The sequence below is a fragment of the Mesoplodon bidens genome, assembly GCF_964165515.1.
Source record: "Mesoplodon bidens genome assembly, chromosome: 6".
Taxonomy (NCBI): Eukaryota; Metazoa; Chordata; class Mammalia; order Artiodactyla; family Ziphiidae; genus Mesoplodon; species Mesoplodon bidens.
In genome coordinates this window covers 28,125,006-28,141,902 of record NC_138162.1, presented here as the reverse complement: position 1 = coordinate 28,141,902, position 16,897 = coordinate 28,125,006, and the positions used below count along the sequence as shown (strand labels likewise).

At 37.7% G+C, this 16,897-nt stretch overlaps 1 protein-coding gene across 1 annotated transcript in view; it reads left to right on the top strand.

Annotated features, from left to right (window-relative positions):
- GRIN3A (glutamate ionotropic receptor NMDA type subunit 3A) overlaps positions 1-16,897 on the top strand; it is a gene marked incomplete at its 3' end in the record, with an annotated part of 139,279 nt that overhangs the window by 39,707 nt on the left and 82,675 nt on the right. Inside the window, exon 2 of the mRNA XM_081237270.1 lies at positions 4,347-4,951. Within this exon, the coding sequence (XP_081093396.1) occupies positions 4,347-4,951 (605 nt within the window). The remainder of the gene's footprint in view (positions 1-4,346; positions 4,952-16,897) is intronic.

The window sequence follows — 16,897 nt, the reverse complement described above, 5'->3', positions numbered from 1 at the left end:
AAACAAAGCAGAAACAGATGTAGATAAAGAGAACAAACTGGTGGTTGCCAGAGGTTGGGGCGAAGGTTGGACGAAATAGGTGAAAGAGACTAAGAGATACAACTACCAGTTATAAAATAAATAACTTATGAAGAAGTATTAGACAGCTTAAGGAATATAGTAGTCAATAATACTGTAATAATTTTGAATGGTGACAGATGGTTACCAGACTTATTATGGTGATCATTTCATAATATATTTGAATGTCAAATCACTGTTGCACACCTGAAATTGACATAATGTTGTGCATTAACTATACTTCAGTTTTTAAAAATTACCTAATTTGGCATATATGATTTTGTGTATATAACTGTGTGCAATAACATGTATTTATTACAATACATAATACCTATATATAATAGTCATAGGTAATAAAGAATACACTCACTTAGAATAATTAGAATTATCAGTACTACTTCATTTTTCTCTCCCCTTACCTCTTCCTGCGCCTGTATATTTTAATTTATATAAATTGAATGCACTTATGAAGCAGTTTTTACTGTCAGCATGGTTGAGAGAGGCTTCTTGACTCAAGTTGTTTTGTTATTGGATCTCTGATTTAGGAGATAAACAATGTAGAAATTTTTTTTAAATTATACCTTCCTTCAGGCTATGGGTTGTTCTTCTGCAAACAGCAAACTATCTGTCAGACATAGATTTTGATTCTCAGTTTCATTTGATAGGTCTTGTTTAATTTTTGTCCCAGATTTTGATGAAAGTTTTACTATTAGGCTTGAATTCTTTGTTATAAGTTTTCATATCTGTGTGTGTGTGTCATGCACACACAGGCACACACACCTTTCCCTTATTATATGGAGAGAAATTAGGAGATTTTGCTTCTGAGGCTGCCAGATAAATACAATATCACTAGATGTTTCTAAACTATTACTTAATAAATATTTATTTGAAGAATTGTGTTCCTTAAATTCGTGTAAGGATTAACTTCCACATCTAGACTTTCTTACTAGAATTGTTTGTAGGGATGAGTGTGATTATACGGATCACATAATCCACGGGGAGGGGCTTTCATTTTACTCCTCTGTCACTCTCTCATGCCAAATGCATTTGTCTCTCTGGTGCTGAATGCTCAATGTGATTAGCTAATTTTACTTCCCTATTTAGCAAGAGGAGAACATTTTCATCTCTGCCTCCATTAGAACATGATCCTCACATACTGATTTAATAAATCTCTCTGTAGGAAGTGGATAGATGGGCCTTTGTCCCCACTGGGGGCAAAATATTGGGTTGTGCAGCTCTGCTGGAAATGGTTTTCTTCTCAGTCTTTCAGTGACAAGATTATGATCATAGCCCAGGATGGACAAAAGAAAATTCCAGTTGATAAATACTATCTCTGGTTAACTAATAACTGTGTTAGAAGAGATGATTGAGATATGGTCCTTATCCTAAAGGAACCTCCAGTCTAGTGTGAGAGATAAACACTTAACCAAATAACTAACTTACGGTATGAAGGGTGCTGTAATAGAGGGATGAACAAAATGACATCCTGACACAGACATGAGATGATTAATTCTGCTTGGGCAACAGTCAGAGGGGCAGTCAAACAAAAACCCAGTTCACCATTGCAGGAAATCAAAAGGGCAAAAATACTGCGAGAAAAAAAAGCTCAGCAGCAGAAACAGTAGTAAGTGGAATGTAAGCTAATTTCTGGAAATCTGCATGCAAGAGTTGAGTTCTGAAGGATGAATGTGAGTATAGGCAAGTACATTCACACGTGGAGAATTCAGCGTATCAAATTTGTGTAGATGTGAAAATGCTCACTCTGACACAAGAAAAATAAATTGTCCACTATGACCTGTCTTGGGGTACGTGTTTGGAGTGTTACAGGTGAAGTTTGAAATTTGTCCTATGGGTGGTTCAGAGGTTATGGTGCAGAAGAATGATACGGTCATATTTATGTTTTAGAAAGAAAACTGGCAACAGAATAGGGAACTGAGGCCAAGAAAACAGTTGGGAATAATTTGTTCCTGCCACTTACTAAATGTATAGCTTGCCTTCCATTGCTCATTGATTCTGGAAGAGGGTTAAGGCACAGGAGGATATAAAAAGGAAGAAGGAAAGGAAGAAAGTTAAAAGAGGAGGAAAGAAAGAACTCTCTGGAGCAATTTATATTCATCAGTAGTAAGAGTGAGGAAATGAAGCTTCTGGTCCTTTATCTTATATGGCATCCCAGGCCTAGAAACAGGAACTACCTACCTCCTGGATTTTTGACACCTTTCTCCTTTTGCTTCTTACATCTGACCTTGTCACTAAATTTTAATTTTTAAAAAACCTTTTTTTTTAATCACTCTTCCTATCATTACCAACACTGGCTTCCAGTTTAAACCCTTAGCACCTAATCGAAATCCTAGAAGGCTTATTTTCCCTCTCCCTTTTGAATGCTACCCATAGATGATCCTTCAAAAGCTCTGGTTTTATCATTACAAGTCCTGCTCAAAAGCTTAATTTAGAAGGACAAAAGTCAAGTTATCAAAATAAATTTTAAGGGCTTCCCTGGTGGTGCAGTGGTTGAGAGTCCGCCTGCCGATGCAGGGGATACGGGTTCGTGCCCCGGTCTGGGAGGATCCCACATGCCGCGGAGCGGCTGGGCCCGTGAGCCATGGCCGCTGAGCCTGCGCGTCCGGAGCCTGTGCTCCGCGACGGGAGGGGCCACAACAGTGGGAGGCCCGCGTACCATAAAAAAAATAAATAAATAAAAAATAAAAATAAATAAATAAATTTTAAGACTCCCTCCTCCTTACCATTATGATTACTCTCATTTACTGCCTTTGGTAATAGTTTTTCTCCCATAAATTCCTTTGGAATCCTCACTCCTTATTCTACACATATCAGAATGCTTTTAACCTTTCAAAGAATTCAAAGTTCAGCTCAAACTCTATTTCTTGTTATACACTTTTTGGTAGATAAAGGAAGGCCACACTTCTTTCCTTTTGTACAAGGGCATGAAATTTTACTGCGAAAGCCCTCCTCATGTTATTGACCTGAATGTTTGGCAAGTTCTCAAAAATAGTTCAATAGTCTAATAGCTCCAAAATGGGACCATATTTAGTCAATTTGGACTGTGTCTATTGTACACTACCTTGTGTAAAGCATTGTGCTAACCATCCTCAGGATGTCAGTGTTAAAGGATAAATATGTCAAATGTCTACTCTTAGAACAATTAACAGATTCATTCATTAGAGGACTATTTCCACTTCATCTATATGATTAATAGTTTGTGATTTTTCAAATAAGATACTTTTCTTTCATTGAGTTGGTGAGTTCTATAAGTAGATGTAATTGTGGCAGAAGTTACATAAATGTGTTCAAATGGCACACATTTCACCATTCACAGCAAGAATCCAGTCTCAGTAGATACAGAAATGCAATCAAACCTTCAATATTAGACTATGTATTTAATTTTTATAAGTATATTGTTAATTATTCCATATGTATTAGTGTATTTAGGCTGCTGTAACACAGACTGGGTAGCTTGTAAACAACAGAATTTCATTTCTCACAGTTCTGGAGGCTAGAAGTTTGAAATCAGGGTCCCAGCATGGTGGCAGACTGCCAGCTTCTCACTGTGTCCTCATATTGTGGAAGGGGTAAGGGAATTCTTTTGAGCCTCTTGGACATTAATCTCATTCATGAGGGTTCTGCCCTCATGACCTAATTACTTCCCAAAGGCCCCATCACCTCATACCATCACATTGGGGATTAGGATTTCAACATATGAATTTTGGGGAACATAAACATTCAAATATAGCACCACATATATTAAATGTGCCTTCCTCAGGGGCTAGAACTTTGGGAAACCATGATGCATCCTTTTTCCACACCATCCTTAATACAAGCACCTACACTGTTTTAAGATTTTTCTACTAGTAGTTTTAAAGGAAAGCAAAAGTAATTTCTTTAAATTATTTCACCTGACAGGAAAATTGAACAAATGAGTTAAGAAGAGGGATAGTTAGAAATGGGATGCCTAAAGAGACTGTCTGTAGGAAATAGACAAGCCTGATAAAAACTTAAGACTAAATGTATAGTTGTGTCATCCCTGACATTTACACCAAGAATCATCTGCCCTCTGGTACTCTGAGCAAAAATTATAAGGAAATCAGTTGTAAGGAATCAATTCCATTAGACAGGAAACATAGCTTTCAAAATTATGGGAATTTTATCCCAGAGGCACTTGAATATCATAGGGAAAAATAAAAGATGAAGCCTCATAAGAAAGCAAAAATACCCTATATTATAATCTTTGGCCATTACTTTCTAATTCTTCTTTTTCATATCTTTAAATACAGAATCCCCTTCACCTCCAACTGAGTTTAGAAAATTCATTAAGTTCTGATGCTGATGTCACTGTCTCAATCCTGACCATGAACAACTGGTACAATTTTAGCTTGTTGCTGTGCCAGGAAGACTGGAACATCACCGACTTCCTCGTCCTTACCCAGAATAATTCCAAGTTCCACCTGGGCTCTATCATCAACATCACCATCAACCTCTCCTCCACTGAGGACCTCTTGAGCTTCCTGCAGGTCCAGCTTGAGAGCGTTAAGAACAGTACGCCCACAATGGTGATGTTTGGCTGCGACATGGAAAGTATCCGGCGGATTTTTGAAATTACTACCCAGTTTGGGGTAGCACCCCCTGAGCTTCATTGGGTGCTGGGGGATTCCCAGAATGTTGAGCAACTGAGGACAGAAGGTCTGCCCTTAGGGCTCATTGCTCATGGAAAAACAACACAGTCTGTCTTTGAGTACTATGTACAAGATGCCATGGAACTGGTTGCAAGAGCTGTAGCCACAGCCACCATGATCCAGCCAGAACTTGCTCTCATTCCCAGCACGATGAACTGCATGGATGTGGAAACTGCAAATCTCACTTCAGGACAATATTTATCAAGGTAGGATGCAAGACCTGGTTTACATCCCCCGTCATAGGACTGTGCTAGGAAGTAAAATCTCCCTATCTATCCCATTTGCAGAAAGCACATGGCATATAGTGGGGAATCCTCAGTCCCACTTTTAAATCCTGGCTTAGTCCCATACTAGCTATGTGTTCTTGGCAAGCTATTTAAAAACTCTGAGCCTCAGTTTTCTCATTAGCAAACTAAGATAATAGCTTGATATATTATAATAAAGACACCACAAAATTCTATATGAAAAGTACCTAACACTGCTCAGCTCATAGTAGATGCACAACAAATGTTTCCATCCCTGCTCACTTTTTCCTATATCAACAGACTTGGACAAATCTCTCTAAATCTATACAGAGAAAAAAATCAGTCACGCTGGAGATAGACTTTTCTCTCTACTTCCAGGCTATGATGAATAAGGCAGAATAGAGAAGTGACTAAAGACATAGACCCTGGAGCCAGACTCCCTATGCTTGAATTTTAGCTTTGTATGACTTGGTCAAGTGATTTAACTTCTCTGAGCCTTAAGTTTCCTATGTCCTATACCCACTTATGTAAAAAAGATATAACAGTAAATCCTACTATCCATGGAGGAGTTGTGATAGGTAGATAGTAGATGATAGGAAGTAGATAGATAGATAGAACTAAGAGTTCCACAAGAGTAAAATGTATACATATTTTTTTATGTTTTATATATATATATATACTTTTTAAAATTAGCTACCTTTCTTTTCTAGTTCCTCAATCTGGTTCAGAATCTAGAATGAAAAAGCCTGTTTAAGTTAAAGAATAATTCATCCTATAGACATGGTTTTCATGATCCCTGGAAAAAGGAGAAATCCTTAAAGGATATTTTACAGGGGCCTAGATTTTTTCCTGAAAAGGACCACCTATGGTCAGAGAGGCCAAATCAGAGAATTATTGCTGTTTCAGAGATGAAAGCTTAGCTATAGTCTGGCCCCATTTTAGGAAGTCCTCTTGGAACAGGGACATCTGACTGTGTTGAGGAGCACAAGGTAACCTCATGGTGTCTTGCCTTTTAAAAGACATGAACGTGTGAGGAAAGATCAGAAGGTGCCAAGCATTTTACATTTAATTTCACATGTATGGATTGAGCACCTACTATGCACAAGGCAACATACTAAAAGCCATATATATGGCAGAATTTAAGCACAGCCTACATACTCCTTAAAGAATGTTGTTAATAAAATAAAATATCTCAAAAATTCACTTATTAGGAATCTATAAATGATAAAATTAGATGTCCTATCATCAACTGAACTTTCCATTTTTTCCATAATGTATTTGAATTTCCTCAAGATTAAAGTCTGTGAAAAAAAAATAAGGTCTATGCATGTTTTATTTTATAGCCACTATCCAGAACTAATCTGGTTTTTTTTTTAATCTTTTTTTTTTGGCTGCATTGGGTCTTCGTTGCTGTGCACGGGCTTTCTCTAGTTGTGGCGAGCGGGGGCTGCTCTTTGCTGTGGTGTGCAGGCTTCTGATTGTGATGGCTTCTCTTGTTGCGGAGCACAGGTTCTAGGGTGTGCCGGCTTCATAGTTGTGGCAGGCGGGCTCAGTAGTTGTGGCACACAGGCTCAGTTGCTCCGTGGCATGTGGGATCTTCCCAGACCAGGGCTCGAACCTGTGTCCCCTGCACTGGCAGGCAGATTCTTAACCACTGCGCCACCAGGGAAGTCCTAATCTACTGTTTTTCAACTAGCACTTCACTGAGGCTCAGGATTTTATCTGGGATAAGAAACATCCTCCTTCATAACAAAAATATAAGCAAAGCCTTTTGTTATAATTTCAAATAGTCATTAGTTTGGAAGGACAATCTTAAACAATAAACAGGAAAAACCACTTGTGAAAACTATATTAAATTTTTTTATGTTTTTCTGTCTCATATAAAATGGAGAGCACAAGAAAAATAATTCTGTTTGGATCCTAAAAATGTTTAGAAGCTACAGAGAGAAATATTTGTTGACTTGGGTTGTATATACTTTAGGGGTTCATTTTATCAAGATCAAACTGATCTCTCTGGCTCCTCAAAATTTAATTTATATTAAAGTTATGTGCCTCCTTCTATAAAGATCCCATGGCACTTTGTACATGAAATTGTATGATGGTACTTAGTCTATTCCATCATCATTATTTGTCTATGTGTCTGACTTCTGAACTAAAATATAAATTCTATTAAGTGGAGATACTATTGAACTTAGTTTAATGCCTGGCATATAGCAGCTACTTAATAGACATTTATTGAAATTAACAAAGAAAGAAAAGGAAATTTTATATTATATTTACATCCTACACCATCTGTTGCTCTAGAAGAATAATGGGTGGTTAATAGATAAATAAAATTTTGTCTAAATTAAAAACAGAGTTTTATTAACTTACCTAGATACCATCCAGTTTTCTTTTCTTTTTTTTTTTTTTTTTTTTGATAGAATGTTAGGTTAGCAGATAACCTCTGCCCTTGTGGCTATTTCCACATGATTATTCCACAATCTTTGAAAGTTGTGAAAGAAGAGTGTGAGATTTGGAGCCTGGAAGCAATTCATCGTGTATACAGGTCAGCAACAATATCTTCATCTCTGTGGATGTGTTTGAGAATGAACTTAAAGAACTTCAGGAAATATGCCTAGGACTTCTTAAACTCCCTGAGGAATACAGTCAAAGAGAAAGTTTCAAAGTGTTCAGGAAAGGGTCAAGGGAAGTGAGCAAAAGCCTTCAAGGAGTCTTTATAATGAATAACTGAAAAGCTGTCTTAAGCTATAAAACATCTGTGGATTTTTCATCATCCTTATTTATTTTGTTGAATACAGTCTTTTTAGAAAGTTCGTTATTCTCAGTCCGTAAGTCACATCTCCATATAGTAATTTTCTTAATTATTCCTAAATTTTGTGAGGCTGACCCTACTTCCTCACTGCATAATGAAAGTCATGAGGATAATGAGCCATGAATATCGAGTGTCAGAGTTATGCAAGCTTTCATTTCTCACACAGTCATTTTCAGTTTAGGCTGACAGAATTGTTAACATTTTTAAATGTTAATGAAATCACCAAAAACGTGGCTTTTTCAGCATAGGCCTTTAGACTAGAAAAAAATCATTTCTCATGGCAAACTACATAGACGTAATAACAGGTAAAAAGGATTTAATTCCTCCTGGGTCCCCACATGCCAGAGCAAACATCCATCATAACTAAATGTAGACAAAACCACTTGGGGACCAAGTTCATACTGTGATCTTTAACAATTTATTTGCAAGTTGTTTTATTAAATGTTAATTACTTTGAAGCAATGATATCTGATATATCATTTGGCAATAACTTCACAAATACATGTGCAAAGGTGTTTCTGTGCAGTCAGTGACTATTTGTTGAACTAGGGTGAGGCAGACAAAATGAAGAGTTGCATCCTGCCATTTTGGAGCTGACAGCCTAGTGCATGAGGTTGAAAAGTAAGTAAATGGTTATAAAACAAAGGGATACGTTATTCTTAAAAATTCAAATACACAGAGGAGGAAATAATTAACTCTTCTTAGAGAGTTGATGATGAGGAAGAAATACTGGAATTGGATCTTGATAAATGAATAGGAGTTCTCTGGTTTGGAGCAAACATTTCCCCACAGGCACAGGAAATGGCATATGCAAATTTACCAAGATCTGAAAGAAATTTAGTAGAGTTGGCGTGTACATTGCATATGAAGAGAATCTGACATGATTCTGGAAAAGTTGTTAATTTGATAGCATGCCACACAGAGCTTTTTTGCCAAGCTAAGGAGTATGCATTTTATATGCATTCTGAATGTCACTTGAATGGCAGAACATTAGGCATGACATATTTATAAAATCATAATCCTGTAACAAATTAACCAAATAAAGTAATACAGCATAAAATCCTTGTGACTAATTTTTTAAAAACCATTAAGATATAAAAAATTGTTTTTATTTCTCCAAATCTGTTTTAGCTTTGCCCATATTTACTCCCTTACCTCATTCTAAACACCAGACTCTGTTGAAAATGAATAGGAGTTTGAGGACTTCCCTGCTGTTCTTAGGGTTAGGATTTGCCCATGCTCATCTGAAGGCCCTGGGTGGTAATGAATCTCTTGTTTCTGGAGAAAGAGACCCTTGAGTTATTCATAGCCTGGTCAAAGGCAGTTATCCTTCCTTTAATAATTCCAAGACCCTAGACATCGAAAGACACCTTGTTCCCCTTGGCCTAAGAAGTCTCTGACCCTTTAGCTAATTAATCATAGTCCTAATAGTTATTCTAGCTTCTCAGCAGGCTATGGAATCTTGCCTTTCTTCTTGGAATAGCTTCTGCAATTCAGTTCTGTATCAAGTGGGCAGTGATTAATTCATTTATTCATCTACAAACATATGTTGAAGCTTACTAATATTAGGCTAGGACCTTGGCTAATGCTGGAGACACAAAGAATCGAAAACAGGGGCCCTGCTCCCAGGAAGCTTACAACCCCCTTCTTTTGTTCTTTCAGCGAGAGACAATATGCTCCTCCACTCATCCATAATTTTTATCCATTTTTTTTGACCGAGCAGTTTGGTTATCATTCCTCACTGAGACAACACCCATTCTACTAGTGATTATCCTCTGGCATTAGCTGGCACTGTTAGGCCTGCTCCTCAGTTGTCCCTGAAAAATGGTTCAATGTGCTAGAGAGACTATTTCCCCTCCAGGCTATGTTCATCTTTATGCTTACATGGTCAAGCAATACCAAGATTCACTGGCCTTTCATTAATAGTAAATGTTGATTTATTGATTCTGCATGTATTATCCAGAACATATATGTGCCATGTATTATGAGGCGCTGGGAAGCTTCAGAAAAAAAAAAGACTAAAACAAATACCCATTCAAAAGTCCCAAGGTATAAATTGATGATGTTCCTGGTCTCATTGCTGGATACTAGAAGAGTTCCAGGAGAACTCGAGGTGGCATGATATAATTCTAATCTGGGGTATTCCCATTCACCTTTACAATAATTTACTGGCACTGTGACCCTGCCAAAGTTATTTAATCTCTAGAAAATTTAATTTCCTTAATTATAAGGATTCCTACCTTGAAAAGTTGAAAAGTTAAGTGGTATGCCTAAGGTCATTCAGTTAGTACTTTATAGGGGAAGGTTTAAACTGTCTAAATCCAAGTTCCAGGCTCTTTCAGAATTAATATAAGCTTTCCTTAATTGGGATCCCATTACTTTGTCATTCATATTCTTTTAGCCAAAAGCTATATAAATCAGGAGGTGCGATTACCCATGTATAAGTGTTCTTGTCCTAAAGACCTCTACTGAGCCAAACTAGTTAGCCTGTGTGTTTCAACATGTAATCAAAAGAAATGCAGTTGCACTGAACCTGAAAGCCAGGGGTTGGATGATGTTAACACTGGTTCCTTGGGTCCCCAAGGAGAACCCATTGCTGTGGGGTGACCTAGTGTGTCCAGCTGTTACTCCTAAGTTAACTTTCTCTGCAAGGCTACCATGGAGTCAGTACTTCTAGAAAACACATGCTTTGGTGTCATGAATCTTAAGGACAACAGTTAAGGTCTGTGTTTCCAGATGTTTCCAGTAAGAACTCCTGTCACTGGACTAATTTGGCTAAATCCTTTGAATTTGCCCATCCCTCTATGTCACATAAGTCATGCCAAGAGCTGTGTCGAAAATCTTCTCTAAGTCATGGGGGCCTCAAACAAGGAACAGTAAAAGATGTGTATTCCCTCAGGACCCTGTTTTGAAGAATACAGCTTAAATTTGCTTAATCTAGCTTCCAGCAGGTTTTAAACTGTGGAAGTTTCCCACATTACGAGAACTTCCAAGCTTCTATTTGCCTGAGTGGAAATTGTGATTATATTCTTTGTTGAATAATTTTACTTTGTATGCATCTACTATAAAATTTGGAAATATGTCAAAAAAAGAGGTACTCTGAATTCTAGATCTATTCCAGGCCAACTTCAACCTCCAGTGGCAAATACTACATAGTGTCCCATTGACAGGGCTATGCTAAGGGAAGGGATATCAGCACCTGGACTAGTGCTGGAGCCAGATCTAGAGAGCTAGAAGGAATTAAGGTTGGATATTACACAAAGCAAGAGGAGCCATCCAAGGGATGGGCACAGGCCATAATTGTGGAGAGAAGTCAAGGTTTATATCAAAAAATGAAAGGAAAGGAAAACAACCTAAGAATATGGAACAAATCTAACTACTGTGGGAGAAAAACACAGAAAGAAAAGAAGTACCAGCTTGCCAGTTGTGCCACATGAAAGCAGAAAAATAGAGCACTATGTCTATGTGTCTGATTTTTTGACTTAGTGATCCCATCACATCACACACACAGCCCAAGAAGTATATTCAAACATGACTCAATCACAAAGATTAGTATTGATATTTTTCTCCTCTTGGGAAAAAAGTCAAGGACAAGAGCTCTCCTTCCACTCTATAGTTTCACTTATTGGCAAAATAGACCCCAATGGTCCATGGGTGTACGTATGTACATTTAATATGTTATTAAATTGCTGTTTGCTGATTAGCTGATGGAAATCTATTTTAAAAGATGAGCTTTGTAAGTTGTTTTAAAAGAGGATATAGTCATTGGTTACAATGTGGGGCCCTCTGCTTTAAAGACTGAAATTTAGCAATTTCCAATTCCTATTAAATTCCTTATTGTTAGAGAGGTTTCCAATAGAACTAATTTCTATTTTTGATACTCTCCATTGTTCAGGGAGAAATGTATTAGAATTTTAATGCTCTGAATAATCTATAAATTGCAAATACAATATCAATACTTCCTGGCTGATCGAGTTCCATTCTTCTGGCAATGTGAGGAAGTGCTCTTGAAGAGACCCATGTCTGATTTGCGCAGAAAACATGTGTTTAATTGCATTTATCCCAAAAACATCACTGAGCAGTTATCCTGTCCAGGTACCGTGTTGTGCCTAAGATCCAGAGATGACTCAGTGTGATAGATGCTTAGATGAACGCTGAAGTCTCAGCTGGACAGCCTGCAGTGTTATGAAGCAGAGCAGTGGGAAAGTGAGGATTTGTTCATTCCTCACAGCAACTGTACAGAAGAGACTGCTCTCAGAATGTGGAGAATGTAGAAATCCATGCCGTTGAGGATCTTACAGTCTAAAAAGTCAAAGATGGAGTTAATTGGCTGCAATTAGGTGGTTGCTAGGAAAAGGAAACATAAGGGTGACACCAAAGTTTTTGCCCTGAGCAACTGGAAGGATGGAGTTGCCATTAATTAAGATAAAGAAAACTGTGGAAGAATCAGGTTGTGAGGTGGGTGAGAACCACCAGGAATTCAATTTTGCTAATGTTAAGTTTGAGATAATTCATAGATATCCAAATGGAGTTGTCAAGTAGGTAGGTGGTGATCTTCCAGAGTTCAGGAGGAGGTCTGGACTGGAGACACAATTTTCCCCAAAGGAAAAAATAAATTTTAAGGACTTATAGAGCAAAACAGATATTCCCAGATACAGATACGGTTAATGGAAGGCAACTATAACAGGGGGAAAAAGCAAAGATAAGAGGGCAATTTTAAAAGAAATGAAAAACAAATGAGAGAACAGACATGCAAAGAGACAAGCTGATGCGTGAAGAAAAGATCAAAGTAGAAATAAATATATGACTTATAAACAACTGGGCATGGAAGAAGACATAAGGATGATGATGCATTCGGACAACACAAAAGTAGATTCATACGTCTCCAAAATGAAGACTGGAAAAAACGGGATTATGATAGAACTAGTTCAAGACAAGAAAAGATAACAAATTTATAATGAATATAAAAACATAAGATTAGTAAAGCTTTATATGCTGAATAAGAAGAAAAATCAGGGGCAACAGGTCTTAAAATCTTTAAGAACATGGCAACATTATTTACAGTAGGAGATTTTTATTTAACTTTAGTAAATTTTAAAGCAAGTTTTTAAAAAGTAAAAATAATACATGAATATGTAATTAAGCCAATAAATTAAGATAAATACTACAGTTAACATTCTATTATTAAAGAATATATGAACACAAATATTTCATCTTCCAAAACCCCAGAAAAGAGAGAGGTGGGAGGAGATCTAGAAAGAAGGAATTAACAAAACCCAAGTTAATTAATTAGAAGAAATCCTAAGATTAGTATAAATGATATTATACAGTTCCATAGCAACAAATTCTTAGGAGGATATCATTCGCCAAGATGGACCCAGAGAAATAGAAAGTTTAATAGAAGAGATTGAAAAAGTGATTGAAAAATTACAATTTTTTAGAAAGTGGTAGGCCCAGGTAGTTTTACAACTTACTCTTGCAAACTCAAATGGGAAAACAAAACACTAAACATTTTAGTTGGAATTGATCTAATACATTTCTTATGAAAGTTATTTGCTTTCTGCATTTTTAAGAGTGCCTTTGGTCTCATTTTGAGAGTAATACAATAAACCTTCTCTCAAATGAATTATAAGGGGGAGAGTATAATGAGCTCTATAATCTACTTTTTAAATGCCCTAAATGAGTTAAAGCAATCAAGAGAGAACTTCCACAAGCTCTCTTGTCCATATCCACCCACCTACTTGCCTCTGGACCCTGTATTCTCTCTGCCTTCTCTCATGTCCATGCTCCTCTTTTGTCACAGCAAAGAGCATCACCCCCTCTTGCACCTTAGAGCACAATCCCTTTTGCCCCTCAAGGGAACTGTCCCAGGAATTCTCTCTCTTCTATCCTACATCAACAATTTTTCTATTTTTACTAGATCATTCCCATCATCATAAAAGCCTGCACATATATATATACTTATATTTATATATGTACTTAATTTTTCCTCTCCACCACTATTCCATTTTTCTCCTCTTTATAGCATAACTCTCTGAAGAGTTATCTCCAGTTTCTCTCTTTCCATTTTCCCTTGAAACATCAGGCTCCAATACTTCACTGAAATTACTCTCATGAAGTCACCAGTGGCCTACATGTTTCTAAAGCGAACGGTTAGTTCTCAGTCCTCATTGCATTTGTGCTGTTAGAAGCACTGACACAGCTGATCAGTGTCCCCTCCTTGAAAAATCTTTTTTACTTGGCTTCTAGAACACAACACAGCCTGCTTTATGTCTTTGGTTACTTCTCAGTTTCCTTTGCTAGTTCTTCCTCACCTGCACCACCTCCAAATGTTGAAGTGTCCTGGACTCATTCCTTGAACTTCTTCTCATCTACAATTACCATTGTGATCTCCTTAAATACCATATGTAGACTTTGGGCTCCCAAATTGTACCTCCAGTCCACACCTACTTCGTGAACTCTGGAAGATCACCACCTACCTACTTGACAACTCCATTTGGATATCTATGAATTATCTCAAACTTAACATTAGCAAAATTGAATTCCTGGTGGTTCTCACCCACCTCACAACCTGATTCTTCTACAGTTTTCTTTATCTTAATTAATGGCAACTCCATCCTTCCAGTTGCTCAGGGCAAAAACTTTGGTGTCATCCTTATGTTTCCTTTTCCTAGCAACTATATGAGCCATCAGAAAATCCTATCAGTTGAAGCTTCAAAATTTATCAAGATCCAACTAATTCTTCTCACCTCCACTGCTACTACGTCAGTCTAAACCATCATCAACTTTTGTCTGGTATTTGAAACAGCCTCCTAACTGGTCTTCCTGCTTCTGATCTTGTCTCTCTGTAGTCCATTCTCAACACAACACTGAGATGAGCCCGTTAAAATGTAGGTCATGGGCTTCCCTGGTGGTGCATTGGTTGAGAGTCCACCTGCCGATGCAGGGGACACGGGTTTGTGCCCTGGTCCGGGAAGATCCCACATGCCGCGGAGCGGCTGGGCCCGTGAGCCATGGCCACTGAGCCTGCGCGTCCGGAGCCTGTGCTCCTCAGCGGGAGAGGCCACAGCAGTGAGAGGCCCGCGTACCGCAAAAAAAATTAAATTAATAAACAAATAAAATGTAGGTCATATCTTATCACTTCTCTACTCAAAACCTACCAGTGGCTCTGCATCTCACATAGAGAAGAAACAAAGTCCTTACAGACATACCCGGTACAGTCACACTCAAGGACATTGGACTCCTTGCTCCCTATACAGGGAATGCTCTTTACCCAGATATCTCTTGGTCAGCTCCTTCCCTTTCTTCAGCCCTTTACTCAAATATCACCTTCTCCTGGCCTCTCTAATCTAAAATTCCACCCTACTGCCACCAACCCTGACACATCTTATCTCCTTACTCTGCTTTATTTTTTCTCCTTTGCACTTAGCACTAACATCCCATTCATATTCCCTAGTTATCATATTTATTCTGTTCCCTCGATAGACTAAAAGCTACATAGATTTTTGTCTTTTGTTCACTACTATATCCCCCAGAATCTGGAATAGTGCCTGGCAAAAGTGAGTATTATGGAATGAATAAATGATTGATTGGGTGATGTTTTGTTAACATCTTTGTTCATTTATTTTAATGCATAAGAAAATCTTTTAATTAGTAAGTCGTTTAATGTGCAAATGTGACTTCTAAAATATATTAAATACATTAAACATTGATCTTGCTTATATTTGTGAACTGTCTCAAAAACTTTTTTACATAATTTGAAAAGTTCAGATTTTATCTCAGCTCCTATTCAAATCAACACATATTCTTAATTAGTGACATAATTGGGAATTTTACTGAAGTAATAAGTTACCTCCATGCAGATTAACCAATGACCTTTATTCTTTCAAGCAGAGTGGTATCTTGGGAGATCTGCTGATAAGAAAGATGTATACCTGAACTGCTTTGTTAAACACTCACTATGCACAAGGCACAGTGCTAAACCAGATTCTCACTCATGGAGTGCGATTCAGGCCCTTATCATACTATGACAGAGCTATTGTACTAGTCTTCTAAGTGGTCTCCTGGTCACTATCTTTTCCTTCCTATGGACACATTATACCTGTTGCCAGAGCAGTATTACCAATGCAGACTTATGGTTACATCATTACGCTACTTCGAAATCTTCATTGCTCCCCTTTTCCTGTTAAATAAAATCCAGTCTCATCAAATGGACATGCAAAGCCTCTAGAGTCCAGTTGCAACATGAATATGTTTCTACTCTGCTGTCCAATCAGATTGTTATACTTACCACCCCTTGTTAAATTTTCCACCTCCTACCTTTCCTCATCATATTTGAACTGGAAGATTTATTGAGAATTCATAGCTAGGCTGGAGCGGTAGTATGATCAGCACAGCACAGAATGTAGTGGTATTATTATTGGTCCCTGTGACCCAGGCTCTAAATTACTATTAAAAGAATTTAAGATTACTTTTCTCTCTTTTTTTCCCCAGAGTGCTCTGTGGGCTTACATTTAGCTGATAATCAACTTAAATACTCCAGGTCTTATTTATATGACCTTCCATCAAGCCGAGTTTTACACATTCTTAATACAGTTTGTGAATTAAATGCAATCATGTGCATCTGACCCTCTCAAAATCACTACTTTTCTTTCTGAAACTATGTATCTCTTGATTTTGCCATCTTCTCCACTTCTGTTATTACCTTAGCGCTTGTCACCTTAAGGCCCTTGTGAAACAGGCAGAGAGAGAGGAAGAGAGGAAGCAAGAGGCAGAAAGGAGCATTATTCCTCACAGCTGAACTGTGCTCAGCCACCTTCTCCTTCCAAACCATTTCCTATATAGCTAGCAGGAAAACAAAATCTTTCTAAAATCAAATCTGATGATCCTGTCCCTCCCCAGAAAAATTCTCTCGATGGCTCTCCATTAGCTTCATCATGGCCTCAGTACTTTTGTAACTCATTTCCCACCCTCATCTCCAGCCTTATTTCTCACCACTTACCATCATGTAGCTTGCTCTGTCTCTGGCTTTTGCACATGCATCTCCCTGTGTTGACAGCATCAAGCCCCAGCTTCTCTTCCTGGTTAACTGT